At 49.7% G+C, this 24,934-nt stretch overlaps 1 protein-coding gene across 3 annotated transcripts; it reads left to right on the forward strand.

Moving 5' to 3' along the window:
• Positions 1-1,130: 1,130 nt before the first annotated feature.
• On the forward strand, positions 1,131-16,408 carry CCR9 (C-C motif chemokine receptor 9). Of its 3 annotated transcripts, none has more exons than XM_045492622.1 (4): positions 1,132-1,281; positions 6,167-6,423; positions 9,206-9,250; positions 15,189-16,408. In XM_045492622.1, the coding sequence occupies exons 3-4, from the start codon at positions 9,230-9,232 to the stop codon at positions 16,269-16,271; spliced, it is 1,104 nt and encodes a 367-aa protein (XP_045348578.1). In that variant the 5' UTR covers positions 1,132-1,281; positions 6,167-6,423; positions 9,206-9,229; the 3' UTR covers positions 16,272-16,408. The 3 variants fall into 3 exon arrangements, with proteins under 3 accessions (XP_045348579.1, XP_045348578.1, XP_045348577.1); XM_045492621.1 differs by having other exon boundaries at positions 1,132-1,277; positions 6,164-6,423; XM_045492623.1 differs by lacking the exon at positions 6,167-6,423 and having other exon boundaries at positions 1,131-1,277.
• Positions 16,409-24,934: the final 8,526 nt, after the last annotated feature.

The raw sequence follows: 24,934 nt of genomic DNA on the forward strand, positions 1-24,934 counted from the left end.
GCCCAGAAGGGGGTGTGATCGTGTTGTGACGGAGGGCCCTACCATAGCTGTGGGCCAGAAAACTTCACCTGTGAGCTTCATTAAGAATATAACTTCATGTATGCTTAGGCTTTTTTTTTTTTAATGCTTTTTTTAATGTTTTTATTTTATTTTTGAGAGAGAGAGAGACAAGGTGCAAGTGGGGGAGGGGCAGAGCAAGAGGGAGACACGGAATCCGAAGCAGGCTCCGGGCTCTGAGCCATCAGCACAGAGCCTGATGCGGGGCTCGAACTCACGAACCGTGAGATCATGACTTGAGCTGCAGTCGGACGCTCAACCGACCGAGCCACCCGGCTGCCCCTGTGTATGCTTAGGTTTTTAAAAAAAATGTCATCGAAACACCCAACCTTAATCAGATGAAACGTGTTGTCAGGGTCTACGTACCTGATGTATGGTAGTTACGTGAAAATAAAATCTTACCGTATCTGACCCCAGTTTTAAGGTGTTTGTGACCCTCCAGCGTTCCCCATGTTCCTGGGTGTGTATCACATCCATGATTTTCTAAAGGAGTGCCACCATTCAATAGGATTTTTAGACATCTGTGCTGCCTGCCATGGAAGCCGCCAGCTACGGGTGGCTATCCAGATCTTATAATGTGGTTGGTGCAACTACGGGACTAGTTTCATGTCAATTAGTTTGAACTGAAAAAGGCACACATGGCCAGTAGCTACCGCATCGGCTGGCCCAGCTCTGTGGGTTGAGGTCCACCCGTCAAGGCCAAAAGGGGGTTACGTTGTAGTAGATGGAGCTGGGGGTGACGGTCCCACATCGGCCTGTCCAGGCAACACCGCCCGAGGAAACCTTGTACACCCACACCGGTAGCCTGGCAAGGCTTGTTTTTCCACAGCCCTCCTTTCCCCTTTTCCCTGGAGTGGCTGTGCTGTCTAGGAAAAGACCTCTATGTAGACCATCGGTCTGCGTGTGTGTCTTCAGAGAAGATGGTTTCCCTTAGCCCAGCACGTCTTGGCTTTTCACTTCTGGTTGCAAATCATCGATTCTGCTGATTGCTGAGGTTGCAGCTGGTGACTCCCTGCTCCCCACCCTCCCGGGCCACCCCACCAGTGACAACGCAGGTAGGGGTGGCCTGACTTCCTCTCTGGTGTTTTTACTGATATTGCCTGCACAACACTCGTAGAAGCCTTGCCCCTCATCCCAGGCAGAGAGCAGGCCAGCCCTTGCCCCCCGACGGAGCTGGTGGGACCCACCTTCTCCCGGAGCATCTCCCGCTGCCCTCCACAGTGAGTATCACCCTTCTCGGTGTCTCCTGTGCCCCCCACTCTTGTGTTTCCTCGATGGCTTCTAAAACCCAGGCTCTCACTCATTTGTTCAGTGGTCGTGAGCCCCAGGCACTTTGCTAGAAGCTTCCAGGAAGGCAAAGGCGAGTCCGGTAGTGGCCTGCCCAGGTTTCCAGGGATGAGTCAGAAGACTCCCTCCCACCCACACGTGTGAAGTAAAGGTTCGAGGCAGTGAGTTCTGTGATTTGTGACTTACAGGAGGGAGAAGCAGGCGCTCGGGACAGGTGACAAGAAGGGGGTCAGGACTGGGAAAGCCAAGCCCCCAGGAGGTCCTCGGGTCCGAGAGGCAGCCCCGCGGGACGGATGTTTGGGGCAGCCTTCTCCGTAGCAGGGAAAAATCGGAAACAAGCAAACTCCGCTCTAAGCGGTGACTAGTTAAGTGAAGTGTGGCATCGCCAGACAACAGAACACCCCACAGCCATCCAGTCCGATGACAGCCCCGCGGTCACTGGCGTGAAACGTGGACCAGAAAGAGGGGTAATGAGAAGGCAAGATAGAAAATGGGTTGTGTGGTCCGATTCCCTTCCCACTAAGGGTGCATGTGTGGGGAAAAGTGCAAAGAAAGTGAACAGAGGCTGACCCAAGCAAGGGGTGTTTGAGCGGTGTTTATTTTCTTCCCCGTATACATTTGCTTTGGGTTTTTGTTTTGTTTTTTTTTGGTTTTTCTGGTACATTACGAAACGCGCAAAATCTCCTTTATAATCGGAAGAAAAGCAAAGCTGCTTCGTTTTCAGTGACGCATCCGTGACTACGGCTGTGTCCTTCCAAACACCCCAACCCTCTCCAGTTCTCTGTTCGCTATTGCTCTGCACCTGCCGTAGCTGCCGGGCCGGAAGGGCCACTGAGGAGCCCAGAGCTGGAAACGCGGGGCAACCACCAGCCCCCCAGGGCCCGTCTCCTCCTCCCCCCTGCTGAACAGGCCCAAGTGCATCTGCCGTTTCAGCCCCTGGAGCTTGACGCCTCTTTTCTCCATATCCGTCTATCTGCTCTGAAGGCTTCCTCCACCCCCTCCCCCGCCCCCCCCCCGCCCCCTCCCACCCCTCCCGGCCAAGTTCAAGGACTCCCCACTCACAGGCTGCTTGGTGCAGCGTCTACTGGGGGGCAGGGAGACGGGTGCCCGACCCAGGCTTGGCGAGCAGCCGGCCGGAGAGACGGCTCAGAGACCCCACTTTCGTGCCGGGGGTGGGGGGCGGGGTGGGGTGGCGGGCAGAGCTACTAACAAATAGATGATTCAATCTCAGTGTAGCGAGTCGGACAAACGTGGAAGTGAGACCTGAATTCCTGACTCCCGTCAGTATCTGTATCCAATTCACTGGCTACAGGGAGCAGGGATGGGAAAATGTTGCAGCCGCAGACACTCCGCGATGGTTTTGTTTTATTTATTCACTTACGGAGAGCGAGCGAGCAGGGGAGGGGCAGAGAGAGAGAGAGAGAGAGAGACAGAGGATCCAAAGCGGGCTCTGCGCTGACAGGCTGACAGCAGTGAGCCCGATGCGGGGCTCAAACTCACGAACTGTGAGATCATGACCCGAACCAGAGTCGGAGGCTCAACCCACGGAGCCAGCGAGGTGCCCCTCCTTCGTGGTGATTACCTAAGGACGGCAGGGAGAAAAACGCATGGCCGGGGCAGTAATGGATGTCAGCCTAACTTATCTCATAGGTCCTTTTTTTTTTTTAAAAATGAATTAGCAGCCCTCCCTTCCCCCCCACCCCCACCAAGGTTCCTGTACACGCTTCCTGTTTTCTGGCCTTCATGCCTTTGTTGATATGTCTCCCTGTCCTCGAGCAGGGTTCCCTCCCCTCATTGCATGTCTCCATGCTCTCCAGCCTTCAAGGGGTCAGCAGAAATGTCACCTCCTCAGGGAAGCCCTCCCGAGTTGCACTGGAGTCATGACTTCTGCCTCCTAATTCCCAAAGCGACTCGTAGCATTTAGCCTTGCTGGTATTTTGCAGCGATGACGAGCTCATTATCCTTGAATGTGAGCTTCTGGTCGACTTGGATCATGTCTCATACAGAGTTCAAGCCAGCAGGCGTTTCAGGTGTCAAGACACATTGCAGGGGTGAGCCGGGGTGGGGGGGGGGGATGAAGCATGTTCCCTCTCCTTCCCACAGAGCTCTCTGCATTCCACAAAGAGCATTGCACTTGGCCTTTGCCACGGGGCCCTGCAGGAGGCTGGGCTCTCACCTCCATTTTACAGCTGAGGAAACCAGGCATGTCACTTCTTGCCAAGGTCTCCCAGGCAGAAAGGGCTGGACCAAGGGACAGACGGGGGCTTCCAAACCGGGGTCCATCGTGCTCCCCCCACCTCAGCCCATTATGCTACAGCACAGGGGCAGGCTTCGCAGATCCCAGCGGTTGCAGAACCGTAATGGGGCCACCGGGAGCACCACCGGGGAGAGACTGGGGCCGCACTGAGCCAGAGGCCAGAGAGCACTCCCAGCAGACCGGACGGAGAGGGGCCTGCTTTCAGTATGCTTTGTTGTGTGTGGGTGTTTGCCTCCTTCTCAGGGCCGAAGAGAAAATGAAAGCCAGCTTGGAGACTTCGCAACTGGTGCAATGAAATCTTTGGAAAGTGTTCTGATGGAGGAGAGAGGGGATACGTGGAGAGCCATCAGCAGCATCTTTCTTTTAAAAAAAATTTTTTTTAACATCCATTTATTCTTGAGAGAGAGAGAGAGAGAGAGAGAGACAGAGCACAAGCCGGGGAGGGGCAGAGAGAGAGGGAGACACAGAATGTGAGGCAGGCTCCAGGCTCCGAGCTGTCAGTGCAGAGCCCGACGCGGGGTTTGAACCCACGAACTACGAGATCATGACCTGAGCTGAAGTTGGACGCTTGACCGAGTGAGCCACCCAGGGGCCCCTATTAGCAGTGTCTCCGTGAGCCAGAAACACATTTATCATAGCAGAAAAAGAAACCTTCGCGGAAAGCTGCTGGAGGCTCTCAAAGTTGCAAACCGAAGCTGCCGAGAATTTGATTACTAGTCCTGACTGCCTTCCAGTCCCTTCACTGGGGCAGCTGTGGGTACCTCCTGGGGATGAGATCTGCAAACAGGTGTACGGAAGGGAAGAGAACTGGGGCTTCTTAAAAAAAAAAAAAAGGTTGACAAGTTATTTTTATGATAGTTCTTAAAATAAAATTTCATGCACAAAGGAACATATTTAAATAGTTTACATAACCTAAAGGGAAAAAAACGAAAGTCTCACTTTCCACGGGTCACAATTGTTCAAGCTCCTTGCAGAAAATGTTTCAGTACTGATGAGCAGTGAAGTGTGTAACTTTTACATTTTTTTTTTCTTAAAGACCGTGCAACACGGTCTTCTACCTTGCCTTTCTACCTAATACTCTTGGTGATCTCCTTATATCAGCGTGAGGTCTATTTTGTTCCATTTATGGGTGACTTCTGTAGGTTTTTTTTTTTTAATGTTCACTTATTTAGTTTGAGAGAGAGTGAGTGAGTAGGGGAGAAGCAGAGAGAGAGAGGGAGAGAGAGAAAATCCCAAGGAGGCTCCGCACTGTCAGCACAGAGCTCGAGGTGGGGCTCGAACTCACGAGCCGAGAGATCATGACCTGAGCTGAGGTCGAGAGTCCGACGTTTAACTGACCGAGCCCCCCAGGCGCCCCCGGGCTCCTTGTGTTTTATTGAAAGCTGTATCCGAATATTGCCAATTGTTGGGTATTTAGGTTGTTTCTGGTTTTTTTTTGTTCTGCAAAAAAATTGCCACATACATCTCCATATACGTATCTTTATTTAGGCTCTTTTGTGAAAACAGCAATAGAACATGTTCCCAGCAGATGAAGTGCTGAGTCAGGGCTGTTGTGCTTTGTAAATTTGACAGATGTAGCTTAATACTCCGAGAAGGTTGCACAGGGCAAGAGGGCAGGAGAGGTGCAAATATCAACCATCCTGTCTCCAGCATTGGGGAAACCCAGGAGGGCTTCATTAAGGAGGTGACTTTTTTTTTTTTTTGCTGGCCCTTGAAGGCTGGAGAGCCCGGGGACACGCAATTTATACTCCCCACAGCAATGTGGAGGTCTCTTCCCCAAACCCTTACCAATATCATCATCATCAGTCTTTATATTCAACCTAAAACTAACTAGCTATAACGAACCATAACCAAAGCCACTCTCTCTTCTTTATGTGGCTTCTTTCCTTGGGAGCTTGTTTTCGTTGATGTTATCCGGTGAATATTCAAGTCTTTATTTAAATTTCTTTTTTAACGTTTATTCATTTTTGAGAGACCGAGAGACAGAGTATGAGCAGGGGAGGGGCGGAGAAAGAGGGAGACACAGAATCTGAAGCAGGCTCCAGGCTCTGAGCTGTCAGCACAGAGCCCGGACGCAGGGCTCAAACCCATGAACAGTGAGATCATGACCTGAGCCGAAGTTGGGTGCTCAACCGACCGAGCCCCCCAGGCTCCCGAATACTCAAGTCTTTTTATGCAGCTACTAGAAATAGATGTGGTATTTTCTGGCTAATTAATGTCTCGAAAACCAATCTCTCTGTTCCCCAAGCTGTAATAAAATTAAACGAGCTGAGTGAGGAAGATCCAAATTGAACTGGGCATTTCAAAAAAATGATTTATTGGTTCAGAGCATGATTCAGGGAGGAAAAAAAAGAGGATGGTAAAGTCAATGGGATCGGATGTAATTTGGGGAGTCGCCCTCTGAGAGGAGGTAAACACCCTTTCCTCATCAAACATCCACCCGCTAATTTCAGCAGCCTTTGGCGAGTTTCTAATCCCAGGATTCCTTTATATATGTATCAGTCGGCACTGCAAGAAGAGGGTTTTCACCTCTTTGTTCATGTTTTCATTTATTTTCATTAGTAGGAATCCTGGATCCTCACGTAGCTGGATGTGCTACGAGGATGGCCATCGTTATTTAATTTGGTGCCCAAGTTGCCTCTGATTTGGCTGGCGGGAGCCCCATCAGGTTGGCAGCTATGTCCTTTTGACGGGTCCTCATGGTCCTTTGAACACCTGCTTGCTTCCTGATGCAAAAAATCCGTTCCGGGTGCATCTTGCAATTGCCCTAGCTGTGGAATCAGACATTTCTCCAGAGTCCTGCTTCCTTTTGGTGGAAGAAGGTATTTAGAGACCAAGATCAGGGCACTCGGTGCTTGTCTGCTGGGTCATTGTTTTGGGGCCCTCGGGGGACAGTGCCAGGAAATGTGTGTGAAACACAAATACATGTGCATATACACATAAATTATCTGTCTCTATCATCTATCATCTATCAATCTATTTATTTATCTCTAATCTATTATCTATCTATCCACCTATTATCTATCTATCTGTCATCTATCAATCTACCAATCAACCAATCAATCTATGTATCTGTCTATAATATGTCTATTATCTATTATCTATCTGTATATCTATCTCATCTATCATCTATCATCTATCAATCTATCAGTCTATTTATCTATCTCTAATCTGTCTGTCTATTATCTATCTCTCCACCTATTATCTATCTATTTACCTATCATCTACGTATCTGTCATCTATAAATCTATCAATCTATCTGTCTACAATCTATTATCTATCTATTATCTATCTATCTATCTATCTATCTATCTCATCTATCATCTATCTATCTCATCTATCATCTATCTATCAATCATCAATCTGTCTATTATCTATCTATCAATCATCTATGTGTCTATCATCTATCAATTTATCAGTCTATTTATTTATCTATCTCTAATCTATTATCTATCTATCCACCTATTATCTATCTATCTATCTATCTATCTATCATCTATCTATGTATCTGCCATCTATCAATCTATCAATCAACCAATCTATGTATCTGTCTATAATATGTCTATTATCTATCTATTATCTATCTATCTATCTATCTATCTATCTATCTATCTCATCTATCATCTATCAATCATTTATCTGTCTGTCTATTATCTATCTATCTATCATCTATGTGTCTATCATCTATCTATCTGTCTATCTCTCTAATCTAAGCTTGAAAACCCGAGTTCGTCTTGAGCCCTCAGTTCCGTGAGAATGGCACAAGGCACTCCAAGGCATTTTCAAGAAGCAGCTGGCAAGAAGGTTTCAAGGAAGAGGTTCTGGCTGCCTTCCTCCCCACCTGCTAAAGGCCAGATAGGACTCTGAGGAGGGAAGTAAGCCAGAAAATTTCCATTAGCTCTCACTCACTTTCTTTTCTTTACTTGAATCATTTTACTGAGGTCCAACTACAAAAGACTACATTTATAGTGCAGACTACAAGCTCTGACATACGTATACCTGTGAAACTTTCACGTAATGAGTATCATGAGTATATGTGTCACCCTCAAAGGCTTCCTTGTGAGCCTTTGTGCCCTTGCTCACCTCACACCCTCCCCCGCCTCTTCTCCCTCTCTCACCAGGAAATCACTGGTCTGTGTTCTCTCACGCTAGATTCGTTTGCATTTTCTAGAATTTTATGTAAGTGGAATCACGCTGTATGCGTGCTTTGGTCTGGCTTCTTTATGTAGCATAATTATTTTGAGATTCATTCGTACGACTGTGAGTATCAGTTGTTCATTCTGATTCCATTGTGTGGCTATGCCCACGGTCCACGTATCCCTTCCTGATAATGGATAGGGTATCCAGTATTTGGGTTATTTCCAGTAATTGCTATTGCAATAGAGCAGCTATGAACATTCCTGCATCAGTCTTTGTGTGGACAATGCTTGCCTTTTTCTTAGGGAAGGACATCGCAGGGGGATGGTTAGGTCACGTGCTGGGTGTATGTATAACCTTTTTTTTTTTTTTTAATGTTTATTTACTTATTTTTGAGAGAGAGAGAGAACACAAGCAAGGGAGGGGCAGAGAGAGAGGGAGACACGGAATCCCAAGCAGGCTCCAAGCTCTGAGCTGTCAGCACAGAGCCTGACATGGGGCTTGAACTCACGAACTCTGACCTCATGACATGAGCTGAAGTCGGATGCTTAACCGACTGAGCCACCCAGGCGCCCTTATGTTTAACTTTTTAAGAAACTGACAAACGGTTTTCCAAAGTGGTTGTACCACCGTTAGGTGCTGAAAACCACCACACTCTCAGAAAAGGAGGATGAGTCACGATGTTGTGATGTAGAAAGGAAACCAACAGGTGAGGGTTGAATCTATGAAGGAGAATTGTTTTATTCTGAAAACTTGGGGTGTGGTGCTAGACGTGTTTCTTGGGAACTTTTCCTTGCTAAAAATATAAAAAGAAATGCCCGGCTCAGGCGGAGACACGTCTTCGAGTGAAGCAAGCTATTGTTCCCTTAGTCATACAGGGGTGGGTTTACAGAGATTCAAAACACATACGCACAACAGCCGAGATTTATGGAAGTCAGCTTGGAGGCCCTTCGCATTAGGGAACTACCTTTTTTTTTTGCTAAACCAAATCTGGGACTTCCAGGAAATAGGGCCCCTTTTCCCATCCTGGGCTTACAAATGAAGCATGTAGGTAGGTGCTGGGGCCCAGAGAGGTCTCAAGCCAACCTCTGTCCTGTGATCTTCAGGAGCCCCCTGGTTGGTAAAATAAGCGGGGGGGGGGGGGCATTTAGCAAAACAGACCCTGACTGAGAAGTGGAGTCGAGAGCAAATGAACTCAGGTAAAAAGAACGCTGGGAAAACATGAAGTCCCCAAAAGGGCTCTTAGGGGAGAGGTTTCTCTCGTTTCTGTGTTGACAACCAAGATCATTTTGGAATCTAGAATATTTGGCTTGGTGTCGATGTAACATGGACTGTAACTCTCGCCTGGGATTTTTATATTTTTTGCACGAGGACAAACAGATATAACCTCCAGTCGCCATCGTTAGGCGTTTATTACTGTTCATTTGTAAGACAGACCTCTTTTTGATTTTTGCCTTCTCTTCCTAGAAGCAAGCTTGCATCTGACCCATCATGGTGCCCACAGAGCTCACAGTGAGTATCGCCATGTTCCTCAGGCTCCTCGAAATGCACTGTCAGAAAGCGGTCCAGGTTCATTCTTCTGCATGTCTCCGTCCAGTTTTCCCAGCACCACTTGCTGAAGAGACTGTCTTGATTCCATTGGCTACTCTTCCCTGCTTTGTCAGAGATGAGTTGGCCATACGTTTGTGGGTCCATGTCTGGGTTCCCTATTCTGTTCCATGGATCTGAGTGTCTGTTTTTGTGCCAATACCATACTGTCTTGATGATTGCAACTTTGTAGCATAGCTTGAAGTCCGGGATTGTGATGCCTCCTGCTTTGGTTTTCTTTTTCAAGATTGCTTTGGCTCTTCGGGGGCTTTTCTGGCTCCATACAAATTGTAGGCTTATTTGTTCCAGCTCTGTGAAGAATGTTGGTGTTATTTGGATAGGGATTGCACTGAATGTGTAGATTGCTTTGGGTAGTATCGACATTTTAACAATATTTGTTCTTGTAATCAATGAGCATGGAATAGTTTCCCCCCACCCTTTTTTTTTTGTGGAAATGCACTGTCATCTTGCCTGTTTTTTTTTGGGGGGGGGGCAGTGTGGGAAGGAACCTGCTGTGGAGGAGAGATTTCTCTGTGTGGGTTCCCAGGGGTAAGGTCTCTGCCGAGCAGTGCCCCATATGGGCGGCCAACACCAGCACAGAGGGCTTTACAAACATGAAAAACCAGAAGAGCCTCAGGGTTTGTGGTGAAGTGAGAGGAACACACCATTTTAGATCTCATTCACAGGTCAGAGTTTTTATGATTGGATGTGTCTGTTCTGAAACTAAGACAAAGGAGGATATGGGACAACCCTGAATTTGTGGGGTTTTTTAAATGTTTATTTATTTATTTTTGAGAGAGAGCATGAGTAGGGAAGGGGCAGAGAGAGAGAGAGAGAGAGAGAGAGGGAGAGGGAGAGATAGAATCCCAGGCGGGCTCCTCGCTGTCGACACGGGGCTTGAACTCACAAACCGTGAGATCATGACCTGAGCCAAGATCAAGAGTCGGACGCTTAACCGACTGAGCCACCCAGGTGCCCTCATTATTTGTCTTGAATAAACCCGTGGTGAGCACATCAGTTCTGTCTCTTACACAACAGGACAGAGGCTTTTCAAAAACCACATGAGAGCCTATATTTCTCTAAACGAGACAAAGAGGCTAACGAAATTACTGGGTAAAGCCATCATCCAGAGAGTCATTTGGGATTTTGTAGCCAAATGTAATCAAGGACAGAATCACATCAAATTGCTCCGTCTTTTGCCGTCCTCATAAACGCCTCACAGAAATATCTAACTGGTTTAATTTTGCTTTTCTCAAAGAGAAAGTCTGGGTTTTACAAGCCGGTGGTTGAAATCAAGCCTTCTTAGTGGGGCTAACAGACTGCCCTTCAAGGTACACTGGTCTATGAGTTCCAAGGTCCACGGAGCTTGGTGGTCGCAATTGTTGACCTTAGACAAGTCGGCGATGCCACACTAATGATGTTTAGTATTGCATGTGTATTGTTGCATATACCTAACAGAAAAAGAGACGGTTAACTTGGATCTGCTGAAGTAAACGAGGTAAGTCTACCTTTCTGACCAGAATCAGACCCTTCGTTTCTCCTGTAGTTAGAATTTGCCTTTCATCCCGGATGCGGTGGAAACAGCTAGGTTGGGGCAGCCGAGTCGGGGCTGTGTCTCAGCCCGATTCGGTTTTGTCGTCTGGGATCTCGGAAGCTATCTAGACCCTGCAAGGCAGGCCCAGAGAGGAAGAAAAATACACCCCGATGATGACCTCTTATGGTCAAGAGGTGCCCAGCAGCACCTAAGTGGGGAAAAGATGGGGCTCTTAATGGCTATTGGCAAACAGCCCATGACATCCCAGTGGCCACTGTTCCGAGGAAGGGCTGTGCGCCGGTCAGCACCCAGGATGCCGCCTTCCTTCGACCTCACAGTGAAGGCAGAGCCATGTTTGCGGATGAGGGAACCGAGGCTGGGAGGGTGGGGGAGGGGTCAGGGTCATGGCCAGTTGGAGGAGGAGACCCGCAGAATGCTCTCAGTGCCCACAGCATCCCCGGGGTGCTCCCTGTAGACAACTGTCAAAGGCGCTGAGATCCAGTCTTACCGTTTGGAAGTCTTAACTTCCTCAAGTGTGGGGACAGGGCGCCCTAGAGACGGAGGCCGGCCACTCCCGCTCCTCCTGACCAGCTCACATCCCTCCCTCCCTCCCTCCATCTTCCCTCCCGCACCCCTTCCCCCACGCAGGTGCCCACTTTGGTGCTGAGAAGAAATAAGGGATGTGGCCTCGCAGGACACGGGCTTTGCCCTTGGCCCTGTTCTCTGCCTAGAGGTACAGGCGACGGGCCTGGGGCTGATAAAAGCCTTCCAGCCTTCCGGAGATAACCTGAGTCAATGCAGGAGGCTCCTGAAAATCCGGAGGCCTTCTTCCTGCCCCAGAAGATGCTTAGCCCTTGATGCTTGGCCCCACTGCCTCTTCTTCTTTTTTTTTTTTTTAACATTTATTTATTGTTGAGAGACAGAGTGCAAGCAGGGGAGGGGCAGAGCGAGAGGGAGACCCAGAATCAGAAGCAGGCTCCAGGCTCTGAGCTGTGAGCACAGCCCCGATGTGGGGCTTGAACTCATGAACCGTGAGATCATGACCTGAGCCGAAGTTGGGCGCTTAACTGACCGAGCCACCCAGGTGCCCCTCTTTTTGCTTCTTTAACCAAGCTTAGCCTGGGGTTTCTGTATGTTTCTACTGTGCAGAGCTGGCCTAAGGGGTCTTGTCCGGTGACTGTAATTGGGCTACAAGCTTGGCCGAGCTTCCCAATTAAAAAGGGGCCCTGATATGGTTCATGAGGGAAAAAGAGACACTTCCCTATTCTTCAAGAGATACGAAAGCCTTTCTTCACATCTCCTTTGTATTTAAAGGCCTAACGTCTTGGGTAGGTCTTAGTGAGTAGGACACAGATGTCTATGAAGAAGCCCCTGGAGGCCCTGCTCTCAGGGGAGAGAGTGGACCCCACGTGGGCTCCTTAGACACCACCTTGATGTAGACTTTGGGAAGGGTACCCGGGAGAATGTGGGAAGTTGTTCTAGGCATTGCCCAAACTAGAAGGTTCTGGCATGGAATCCTGGATGGGAAATAGACTGGAAACATGCAGATTAGCCTGTCATCCCACCGATTCTCTCCTGGGATCTCTTCCTGCTGTGCAAGGCTCTGAGAGCAGCCTGCCCTGGTAGCTTCTCCAGCAAGAACAGTGTCTCTAGGACCGCTCAGAGAGCAGGCGAGCTGGAAGGAAGGAATTCATTATCTCAGAGTCCTCATGGAAGCCTGAGCCCTCATCTGAGAGAGGTCTTCCTGCCCTGGAAATGTGAGGATTATGTCACACACGCACGTCACGGCCTCAGCACTGGGTCTGGCATGCACTAGGCACCCCAGCTATGGCGAATAAAATACATTGGTAAATAGTGCCGTTTACGTCTGCTGGGAAGTTTTCGAAGGATACTCTATCTTACATCCAAAGGATATATACCCATCGCGCATGTGCAGAGGTAGAAGCGTGAGTCCCAGCATGGTGGGGGGACACGTTTTCCCAGGACTCCCCTAGCCTGGGAGGTGGACTCTTCCTCATAAAGGCAGCCAAACCTTTCATCTTGTACGGATGATGTAGGCCTACCTTGGTCTTCACAACAAATGTGGCCTTGACGACACGTATACAAATCTAGGTTTTTTGTGTGTGTGAGTCAAACCACTTTTAAAATACGCCTGCGGGGGGTGGGGGGAGTCCCTAACTAAATATAGTTCTATGCTGGACCACCGGGCCCTCCACCCTCAGCCAACCGGAGAACACACGCCTTGGGCTTCAAGCGGGACACATTCTGGGGGTCAGCGCTGGGGAGTGGTGGTCGTGCCCGCTTACTGGGCAGTGGAGAAGGCTGGGTCTCCTGGGGCACTGGAAATGCTGAGGTCCCCCCCCTCCCCCCGCCACCCCCTGGGGCTGTATCTGTGGATGGGGACGCTGTTTCCCTCCTGGACTTATAGCTTGGGGCTCAGGTGCATGTGACAGTCTATTAAAAGTATTTGATCACCCCCAAAAAACGTAAAAAAGAAATAAGAGAAGGAAGGAAGGAAGGAAGGAAGGAAGGAAGGAAGGAAGGAAAAAGAGGAAAGGGAAGGGAAGGGAAGAAAAAAAAAAAGAAAAGAAGAGAAAAGAAAAAAAAAAAAGAACCTCTACAAAAGCAGTTTCACGCTTACTCATTGTGTGGATTCACAGTTAACACCTGCTCATCTGCATGAGCAGATGACTTTTCCCCAAAATGTCACCGTGCCGACCCATTAAAGCTACACTCATCCCCATCTTGGGGTTTCTGTGTTCTTCATATTCTTCCTTCCCACCCTAAAAGTTCTTTTTGCTCCAAGTCTACTCAAGCCCCACCTCTCAGGGGACAACCTCCCTGGGGGGCCACGACGATGCCAGGCTGCCAGGTTTGGCTTTGGGAGAAATCTCCCGGCATCCTCACCAAAATATGTGTCTCCCAGGGATTCTGTCCTCCCAAGACACTGGGTTTCTGGGTAATGGCTGAAGCTGGAGGGAAATCTTTATTTTTTTTATTAAAAAATTTTTTTTTAATGTTTATTTATTTTTGAGAGGGAGAGAGACAGAGTATGAGCAGGGGAGGGGCAAAGAGAGAGGGAGACACAGAATCTGAAGCGGGCTCCAGGCTCTGAGCTGTCAGCACAGAGCCCGATGCAGGGCTCGAACCCACGAACCGTGAGATCATGACCTGAGCCGAAGCCGGATGCTTAACTGACTGAGCCACCCAGGCGCCCCTTAGAATTCTTAACAAAGTTTGAATAAGGGATCCTGAAAGCTATGTAACCTGTCCCAGTGCTTGTGCATGTATGTGAAAGGGTATGAATGAGTGTGTGCATGTGAGTGTGTGTGTGTGTGTGTGTGTGTGTTGCTGTTTCAGGAGCAGAGGATACATAGTTTGCAGAAGGCTCAGAAGAATCTGGACCCAGAAAAGTTTAGGAGTCTCTGAGGACCTTTATGGAAGAATGGAATAGAGAGGAGAGGGCTGCCTGGGTGGCTCAGTCAGTTAAGCGTCCGACTTAGGCTCAGGTCATGATCTCACAGCTTGTGAGTTCGAGCCCCGCGTCGGGATCTGTGCGGACAGCTTGGAGCCTGGAACCTGCTTTGGATTCTGGGTCTCCCTCTCTCTCTGCCCCTCCCCGCTCACACTCTGTCTCTCTTAAAAATAAATAAATATTAAAAAAACTTAGGGGCGCCTGGGTGGCTCAGTCAGTTGAATGTCCGACTTCGGCTCAGGTCATGATCTCACGGCTTGTGAGTTCGAGCCCCGCGTCGGGCTCTGTGCAGACAGCTCGGAGCCTGGAACCTGCTTTGGATTCTGTGTCTCCCTTTCTCTCTCTGCCCCTCCCCAGCTCACACTCTGTCTCTCCCTCTCTCAAATATAAATAAACATTAAAAAAATGTTTTAAAAACTTAAAAAAAAAAATGGAATAGAGAGGAGAAATCAGAATCATTCAGAGTTCAATACAGGTTTGTGCCCATCATTGGTCCCAAGGGGGTCCTACCACATCCGATCACTTGTCATGTGTCCTGTAACTGTTCATGTGTGCCCTCCACCAGCAGGTGGGTTCCACGAGAGCTGGAACCACATCTGACTTACCCACTACTGTGTTTTTGGCATGCACGCGGTACCGGACACGGAATGGGCGTGCGAGAGATAGTCATGGACTGTATAAATCTGTTGTGATGTGGGCAGATGCCCTCAGAAATTTCTGCTTGCCCTGCATGCATTTCTCTGTCTCGTCGCAGATTTTGGGGGCTGGGAGGGTCACAGGGTCCGGGCCCCTGCCGTTCTGAGATCCTCCGAAGGATCGTCCTTGACCTGATGGTGTCTGGTGTCTCCTTGCAGGGTCTTGTCTCTAACATGTCTGACGATTACAGCTACCATCCCACGTCTCCTCTGGATGACTACCTAAACCTCCCTGAACTTTACTGTAAGAAAAACAATGTCCGGCAGTTTGCGAGCTACTTCCTCCCGCCCTTGTACTGGCTCGTGTTCATCGCGGGCGCCTTGGGCAACAGTCTGGTCGTCCTTGTCTACTGGTACTGCACGAGAGTGAAGACCATGACCGACATGTTCCTCCTGAATTTGGCAATTGCTGACCTCCTCTTTCTCGTCACGCTTCCTTTCTGGGCCATTGCCACTGCGGACCAGTGGAGATTCCACACCTTCCTGTGCAAAGTGGTCAACAGCATGTACAAGATGAACTTCTACAGCTGCGTGCTGCTGATCATGTGCATCAGCGTGGACAGGTACATTGCCATCGCTCAGGCCATGAAAGCGCAGACCTGGAGGCAGAAAAGGCTCGTGTACAGCAAAATGGTCTGCTTTGCTGTCTGGGTGCTGGCGGCCATGCTCTGCATCCCTGAAATCCTGTATAGTCAACTCAAGAAGGAATCTGGCATTACCATCTGCACCATGGTTTACCCTAGTGACGAGAGCACCAAAGTGAAGTCGGTGGTCTTAACCTTGAAGGTCGTCCTGGGCTTTTTCCTTCCTTTCGTGGTCATGGCCTGCTGCTATACCATCATCATCCACACTCTGTTACAAGCCAAGAAGTCATCCAAGCACAAGGCCCTGAAGGTGACCGTCACCGTCCTTACTGTCTTCTTCCTATCTCAGTTCCCCTACAACTGCATTCTGTTGGTGCAGACCATCGATGCCTACGCCACGTTCATTTCCAGCTGTGCCATTTCCACCAATATTGACATCTGCTTCCAGGTCACTCAAACCATCGCCTTCTTCCACAGTTGCCTGAACCCCGTGCTCTATGTTTTTGTGGGCGAGAGATTCCGCCGGGATCTTATGAAGACCCTGAAGAACTTGGGTTGCATCAGCCAGGCGCAGTGGGTCTCGTTCATGAGGAGAGAGGGAAGCGTGAAGCTGTCGTCCATGCTGCTGGAGACGACCTCGGGAGCGCTCTCCTACTGAGGGGTCTTGGCTCCGACGTGGGTGGCCCTCTCGGAAGTAATGAGAAATACAAGTACAGCTTCTCCACTGATGGGACCAGAGGGAAACCAATGAAGAAAAAGAAAAAGGAAGTGTGTGGGGGGGGGGGGGAGAAAAAGCCCAGAAAGGGATGAATTTAGACAATTACTTTAGTTAGAATTTCCAAGTCAGAGTTTTCCACATGGACTGGTCGTCCCGTGAGACCATGGACTGGCTCTTGGCTGCAATGTGTACAATTTTCAGAGAAGGACCAACAGACAGCTCTTTAGACCACCCTGGCTTCGTCCCTCGTCTGAGCATTAATGCAACGAAAAGGTGTTCAATTTACCCAGTATACTGTGGATGGCTGTGGCTTCGGTTCTGAAGCCACCCCTTCCAAAAGGAGACACGGACCCACTGGCCGCTGCCACCAGGAGTCCACAAAAGCACAAGGTTTCCTGAAAACTTCCATTTTGGGGGGGAATTTCTACCGTGACTTTGGGGCCTGGTGCCCATGCCAGGTCTTCTAGATTCTTGATCAGAATCTTTTCAAACAACCTCAGATTGTCTCCTCTGGTCTCCTTAATCTGTTCTGGGCCAGGGAGGGACCCTGAGCCTCTTTTGAACTACCTGCTTGACTAGCCAGCAAGCCCCTGGACTAGTAGCCATATCCAAACATCATCCCTATTCTCTGGGTGCTCCGTGTCCATTTCTGGGTCCTTCCGGGGGGTTCTGTGGCTCCACAGAGTCTGCACAAGGACTCCGCGTGTCCACTTGTGTCACAGGGGCGGTCAGCCTGTGCGGGGACTCTGAGAACCCGAGCGCCCTGGCTCTGTTGTGGGCTCAGTCTGCCAGGTAGCTTTTGTGATGGTCCACTTTTCCACTTCCCATAAAACGGGTTGGTTTTACGGACCCTCTTGTTTCTCAGGCGGCTGGAAGGAGACCTGCGTCCACGCCGCTCCTTTTCTTAATGGATAGCGCTCACATGTTCAAAAGCTTTCGATTTAGAGATTAGGCTGGAAAAAAGTAACAGAATTCACTTTTGCTTTGTTTCTTTTAACTATTTGGCTAGCACATTTGAAAACATTTTATAGGGGCCCCTGGGTGGCTCAGTCGGTTGAGCATCCGATTTCGGCTCAGGTCACGATCTCACAGTTTGTGGGTTTGAGCCCTTCATAGGGCTCTGTGCTGGCAGCTCGGAGCTTGGAGCCTGCTTTGGATTCTGTGTCTCCCTCTCTTTCCTGTTTGTGCTCTCTGTCAAAAAAAGGTAAAAATTAAAAAAAATTTGTATATTAGAAAAGTGTTTTTTTAATGATCATTACAAAAATACCCATACTTGTCACTTTCTTCACTGTCTCTGTATTTCAAATGTGTCCAACTGAAGATCCAAAAGCCACATTAGAAGGTGAGGAATAAGGGTGGGATAAGGAAATAAAATCTCCAAAATACTTTAAAGCCATCTTGGCTGCCTGGTCTTCCTCTCTCCTCTGGTCAAACTTATTTCCCAGGCTTGTCCCAGTTAGCCCAGTGGGATTTCCAAGAGGGGGCTATTCGAGCAGCCCACGAATCACCCTGGCATTGCTACTTGCTCTAGAGGAAGCATCTGATTTTCTCGGTGTTCTATGAATTACTGTGGTCTCAGTCCCAAGACCATGGCTTCCAAAGGTGGCACCGAAGCCTGGACTCTGCCACCTCATCTTCCCCCTCCCTGTCCATGTCTCAAGTGTGCGTCAGTGAGAAATGAAGGGAGCAGAACATGGGCAGTGACACAAAGACCTTTCTAACCTACCCTGTGTGCAGGAGGCTGGAGGTAAACAAGCATTGGTCTGGGACCAGCCCAACGACGTGGGCCCCAATGCAAGAAACACCACTTACAGTAGGGGGGAGGGTGATGTCCCCAAGGCCACTGTATGGACAGAGCCATTGCTCGGCTACCATTTCCAGGAGACCCAGGCGGCTTTGAAGGAACCCAGGAGAATAAGCAACAAGTATGGGCCAAACCTAAATAACATTGCGCAGTTAGGTGGAAAGAACACGACCTAGTTTGGCTTTGCCATTCAGCGCGCTTCTGATACTGTGCTTCTGATATGTGTCACGGGGGCCCTGGTGGAGCTGAGGAAGTGCGGAGAGATGGAGGGAGAAAGGGGTGAGCCATGATGTGCTTGCTGGGTCTACGCTGGCTCAGATTTACCTAAGAGACACTGTAATGGAGATTTAGTGAGAGTTGAGACATAATGTACATTTGGCCAATGCCTATGAGTTGGAAAAAAATGCCGGGGACTATACTTTTCCCCTCTCTGATTTTTAAGGAGGGGGATGTGGGACACCATGAGAATGTCAAACCCTGGGTCGCACTCAGATGCATGGTGGTCATGCTTAGTTCCAAGGGTTTCCTTTAGGACATGACTGTCACTATTGCATCATCCCAGACCTAACAGCTCCAAAGGAGGATTAAAGACAGGCTGCGATTGAATCATATGGCAAAGACTGAAAGTGTGTTTTGTGGCAAACTGTTTTCATTTTTAAATGATTGCGTAAATAGGACCATTTTACATTCAAACTAATCTAGGTGTTGGTAGCAGATTTAAGCCACTCAACATTTTGAGAGAATATGCGGTGTGAGTACCTTTTGAAATAAAGATAAAAGAGGGTTATCATATATGATTACGTTTGACTAGAACTTTATAAAGGAGAACAACCAAGAAACTGAACACAATGTGATGTGTTTTCATTGCCAAAAGAGAGATTGTCTTTTTTACCAACATATTTTTTTTTTTAGAAAACTGATTTTAAGTCCATACATCACAACGTGTACATCCAAGTGGGGTTGTTGTTTTGATGTAGTCGACTTGGATGACTGGAGATATGGTGTCTTGGGCTGTCTTTCGGGCCTGCAGAATGCTAAGTCACTCAGCAAACATTTGTGTCTATACTAGGAGCCAGACCCTCTCTACTCACCCAACAGGGTTACAACATGCTTTCCCTCAAGATGCTTACACTCTAGCAATGTGGAAAAGCCAAGCGCCATGTGGCCTCCAACACGAAAGATAGTATGGAAGGCTCTATCAGGTGATATCCCTTGGCTGACAAACATGAGGTATCCTTGTATGGCTTAAAGACTGGTGTGTAGATAGTTCCCAGGACCAGTTGCATATGGTGACCTCGTTAGGTTGCCAAACAGCAACAAGCATCTTGATGTGTGTTCCTGATCTGGTGTATGTGCCCAATGCCCTCACCCCGCACATAATGCCTTGTATGTAGCAGATACACTATGTTGAAGTAATAAATTCGTTAAAATGTAAAACTGGTCGTTTCTCAAATGTGTATTTCGTGTGTCAGAACTCAGCCATCAGGAAACTTTTTAAAAGTAAAGATTGGCAACCTCGAGCAATGGGATGTTATGTCCTTAGGGCAGTAATGCAGTCCTGTTGTCTACGGGCAGCCTGAGAGGAGCCAGTGGTCAAGGGTGGGCGGGCTGAGCAGGACTGGACACAGTGCTTTCCCATGGCCTGGTGAGTGGCCTGGGTTGCTGCCTGTTGGCTTTTGCAAGACAGGTGTGCGGTTATAATGTCTTCCATTTGCCCATAGCGGTTGTTACAAATAGTCCTGCTCAAGGAAGCAACCAGCTCCAGTGGGCTCCTTCCCTGGATCTGGTCCCCCTTCTCTGGAGGCCATCACCACTGCAGTGTGGTGGTGATGGGTAGTGGCTCCACGATGGGCTTAAATACCCAGTAAAGGCTGTCACGAAGCTTGAAACCTTTGGACATCATCGACTTTTGGCTCCAAGAAAGGAAAAGCTGTCACACGTGTCCACACGGCCCTTTTGTGTTTATAATCTTTGAATGCTGTGCCTGGTTCTCTAATTCTGATTTGGCCTCATTAAGTTGGAGCTTCCCATGGGGTCCAGGGCAAAGGAAGGGCAAAAGTATCCCCCACCTCCCCTGGCTCGGTGCCTGAGGATTTCTGTCCCACACTGGACTTGACCTCTCTCCATTGGAGCGTCTCCTCCTTCTCCTACACTCTGGTCAAGGGGCTCCAGCACACTCACCTTATTTATTTATTTAGAGAGGTCACGAGCAACAGAGGGGCAGAGGGAGAGGGAGAGAAACCCAAGCAGACTCCAAACCCAGCACAGAGTCTGATGCAGGCCTTGATCCCATGAACCATGAGAGATCATGACCTGAGCTGAAATCAAGAGTCAGATGCTCAAGTGGCTGAGCCACCCAGGTGCCCCAACCTTATGCATGTTAGATGCTCAAGAGAAATCTCTCTTTATTCAAGTTGTTTACTGTGCATGATCAGTAAGCACCGTGGCTGTAGAGTGCAGTTGCCATCACAACCAAGAGGCAACGGTGCTTCTGCCATACCATCCTTTCTCCCCCATCCCGTCGGCCCCTCCCGTTGCAGTTGAGTGAGGTCTGAGCCTGCATCCTCCTGGGACCGGGACTGTTTCTCTAATCAGGTCTATTTTACGGGTACAGGTGCCCCAAGAGCCAATGTCCCATTCCATGTCTTTCTTTGCTTTTATATCATTAAAACCCACAAAAGATATGCAAACGTATCTCTCCAACATTAGACTCTCGATGAGCTCTCTTCCACCCTTAACGTGCTTACTTATTACACTCGATTGTGGTATCAGGGGCGAAGTAAGAAGTCCCTCTGGTTGGGTGGAGGTTCCCCATCAACTGAATTTCCCCTCAAGGGCTTGCAGCGAATGTGGTCCGCACATAATTGCCAGCTGGCAGCTCCTCCAGGGTCTGCCTGTGCTCACCTGTGCTGCAGAGAGCAGCTCTGGCCAGAGCCGTGTCACCCCAGGCCACTGCAGCCAGTGCCTGAGACGCGGGGGATAGAGGGCGTCAGGCTGCCGGGCGCTCTGATAGGCGCAGCTGCTCCAGAGCTCCCTGCCTGCCTGGCCCGCTGGCGGAGGATCGTCAGCCTCGCATCGCCGTTGAGCCTCCTTCTGCTCAATCCCGTCTCTTCCCACCTCCTTCCGTGGGTGTTGATCCCTGATCAACATCTTGCACCTTGAACTCCAGCTCAGCGTCTGCTTCTAGAGAAGTCAGCTCATAACAATCTTTCACCGGGGGCTACCCATCCTGAGAGCCCATCTACGATCTGATGGGTGCAGAGCACGGGGTGTCTGAGAGCTACGGGCGGTGAGCACCTGTCACAGAACCCATCTCAGAAGGCTGGGGGCTCAGGCTGTGTCTGATCTTAATTGAGTCGTCAGAGATCTTGTGCACCGATGGCAGGTCAGGGTCTCGGTGTGCAGGACAGACACGGTCTCCCCCCAGCCCAGAACCTTTTAGCCATTGTCCCCTGCTCGCTCTCTCCAGGCCTGGTAGGTACTGTGATTAACCTCATTTTACAGATGAAGGGGCTGAGCCTCAGATGTGTTAGTAACTTGCCCAAGGTCACGCAGTTCATGACAGGGTATGCCGGGCTCTCAAGCCTTGGCTTCTGCCCCGTGTTGCCATCCCGCCTTGCCTGCCGTGGTCAGACAAACCAGCCATTGCTTTGGAGCATTGACCAACACTTGGCCAAATACCAGGCCGAGTTCCAGGGAGCACAAGGACAGATGGGCAGATACCATCGCACGCAATCTCTAACTGATGCCGTGTGACCGCCGAGGCCCAGCTGACCCCTCCCCCAAAACATGGGGGGGGGGGGCGAACCAGCAACAGACGATGTCATCAGCCTCACAGAATCGAAAAAGGTTCCCACCTGCTCTCTCTCTTCAGGCGCCACCCCAAACACATACAGCTGTGGACCCTCAAACTCTGCCGGAGGGGTGTGTGTGTGTGTGTGTGTGTGTGTGCGTGTGTGTGTGTGCGAGTGTGTGTGTGCACACAGGTGCAAGAGCATTGTCCCCAAGCCCGGGCAGACACCTGGAACACAGAGCACCTGGTGGTGGCTTGTCCTCCCTCCCCTGACCCCAGCTTTCCTGACTACTTCCTCCCAAATAGACCTGCCCATCTGCCCCCTGAATACCACTGAGCGGCCTCCATCAAGACCACATGGAATGGAGGAATCACCCAGCTGAGCCCTGCTCACACTCCTGATCCACAGAATCCTTGGATGTAATGAAATCGTTACCGTTTTCTTAAGCCATTGAGTTTTGGGGTAATTGATTTTGTAATATATAAAAATTTTGTAAGTTTATTTATTTATTTTGAGAGAGACAGAGACAACATGAGTGAGGGAAGGGGGCAGAGAGGGAGAGAGAGAGAATCCTAAGCAGGATCCTCGTGTGGGGCTCGAACTCACCAACTGTGAGATCATGACCTGAGCCGAAGCCAAGAGTTGGACGCTTAACCGACTGGGCCACCCAGGTGCCCCATGATTTCCTAATATTTCTTTGGCATAAAATTCTCTTTGGCTCACTCATAAGTCTGTGAAGAGAAGTGATTTTACAAATGGAGCTGAATGTGCTCCATTCAGCTGTGGTCTTGTTACGGCTGCCACAAAACTTAGTGATTTAAAGCAGTAATCACTTAGTTGCGTTCCCCATTTTGTGGCTCACCAATTTAGAAACGACTGGGCATCTGGGGCGTGGCATCTGTCATGTGGTTGCAGTCAGACATTGGCTGGGGTTGCGGTCACCTGAAAGCTTGACCAAGAGCTCTCCATCTTTCCATCTGTATGTGGGCTGCAAGTGGGGCGCCCACAGATGGCCTCTTCAGCATGGGGGTCATGGTACTTGGTTTCCACGGCCCTTGGTTTTCCCTGGGCAAGGGTCCAAGAGCACCAGGGGGAAGTTGCCTGTCTTTTTCTGACCTGGCTCTGGCTGTTCCCCACTGGTCAGAATGGTGCCAGGCTGGCCCAGAGTCCTGGGGAGCAGCCACAGGCCCCCACCTCTTATGGGAAGAGTGCCATATAACTTTGGGGTCATGTGTTAAAACCACCACAAACTACTCTGTAAGTTGTCTTTCAACGACCGCAGTCACTCAATCCCCCAGCTGCCTAGCTGACCAGTGCCCAGGGAGAAAAGAGCCTAGGAGAGGAAGAGGTATATGTAGGCAACTTTCTCAAGAACTGCTGTCACATTTTTGAGTGATTCTTATGGGAACCGCTACGCAAGGACCTTTGTTTTGCAAGTGATCTCTACACCCATTGTGGGGCTCGAACCCACAACCCCAAGATCAAGAGGTGCACACTCCACTGACTGAGCCAGCCAGGTGCCCCAGCAAGGCCCTTTTCCGATCTTATGTGGTCTCCACAGCATCCTTCTGAAGCAGCTGCTGTCAGGTCTCCCACTCAACAGGTGGAGAAACTGAGGCACAGAGTGACTCAGTCACTTGCCTCAAGCCATAGCTAGTAGGTAGTGGCACCAGGAATCCAGGCATGTTTTTCTGATACTAGAATCTGACCTCTGAGATGCTCTGTTGCGCTTTCTCCTCCATTGGAGTTCAAGTACATTTAAATTTTTGTTAACATTTATTTATTCTTGAGAGAGAGAGAGAGAGAGAGAGAGAGGGAAGGAGAGAGAGAGAGAGCGATCAGCAGAGGAGCAGAGAGAGAGGGAGACACAGAATCCGAAGCAGGCTCCAGGCTCCGAGCTGTCAGCACAGAGCCCGGTGCGGGGCTCAAACTCGTGAACTGTGAGATCATGACCTGAGCCAAAGTCAGATGCTTAACTGACGGAGCCATCCAGGTGCCCCGGAGTTCAAGCACATTTAGTTCCGGTGGTCCATTCACACCGTGGAATCCAGGCATGGCTCTGTTTCCGCACAGGCCCTGAGTCAGGAGGGTGGGGTGGCCCTAGACGGGCTGGTCCCCAGGCAGGGGAGCCGGAATCCTGCCCAGGCTTCGGCTTCCTCCCAGGCTCTCCTTTCCTGGCTTCATGTGGTCACGCTTACTGTTGAGTAGGTGACCCTTTGGGTGAACGTAGGGACGTTAACTTCATTATGACTCGAGCTTGTAGGAACTGGGCATTTGGTTGTTTACCGGGAAATTGAGTGTAGTCATGAGCTGATGCGAATTTGTCCTTTTTGGAAATTAGTTTTCAGGGGCGCCTGGGTGGCCCAGTCAGTTAAGTGTCCGACTCTTGACGTCGGCCCAGGTCATGACCTCAGGTTTGCGAGCATGAGCCCCAAGTTGGGCTCTGCGTGGACAGCGTGGAGCCTGCTTGGGATTCCCTCTCTCCTTTTCTCTCTGCCCCTCCCCTGCTCTCTCTCTCTCAAAATAAATAAACTTAAAAAAAAAAAAAAAAAGAAATTTGTTTAAAAAATTTTAAAGTTAGACTGGTGTGTAACAAAAATAAGTCTGTGGTAAAGAAGGGTATAATGAGAAAAGCAAAATTGTGCCTCCCCCAGCACCACCTCCAAAGCCTGGACAGACCCTCCCCCCCCCCCCCCCAGCCCCATTTCCAGGGGAAGCTGCTGTGGAGCGTCTAGCGCCCTCATCCAGAAACACGTGTCTTCTGCGGTGTGAGTGTGCACTCCTTCCAGCCACCCCCTCTGACGCGGTCTCCCTTGCTTTGCTGTCACAGACAATGAGTCCTTGGAGAGTCTCGTGTGTGCCCTCATGTACCTGGACGGGCGTGTCTGGAGAAGATGGCAAGCGTTTTCCCGAAGGAGGAGAGACTAGGGCGAAAGGGAAAGTGCGAGAACGGGAGATGGTGACTCGGGTGGTCTCCACCCCTGTTGGCCCCATGCCCTTTACAG

This window comes from Leopardus geoffroyi, chromosome A2, assembly GCF_018350155.1.
Source record: "Leopardus geoffroyi isolate Oge1 chromosome A2, O.geoffroyi_Oge1_pat1.0, whole genome shotgun sequence".
Taxonomy (NCBI): domain Eukaryota; kingdom Metazoa; phylum Chordata; class Mammalia; order Carnivora; family Felidae; genus Leopardus; species Leopardus geoffroyi.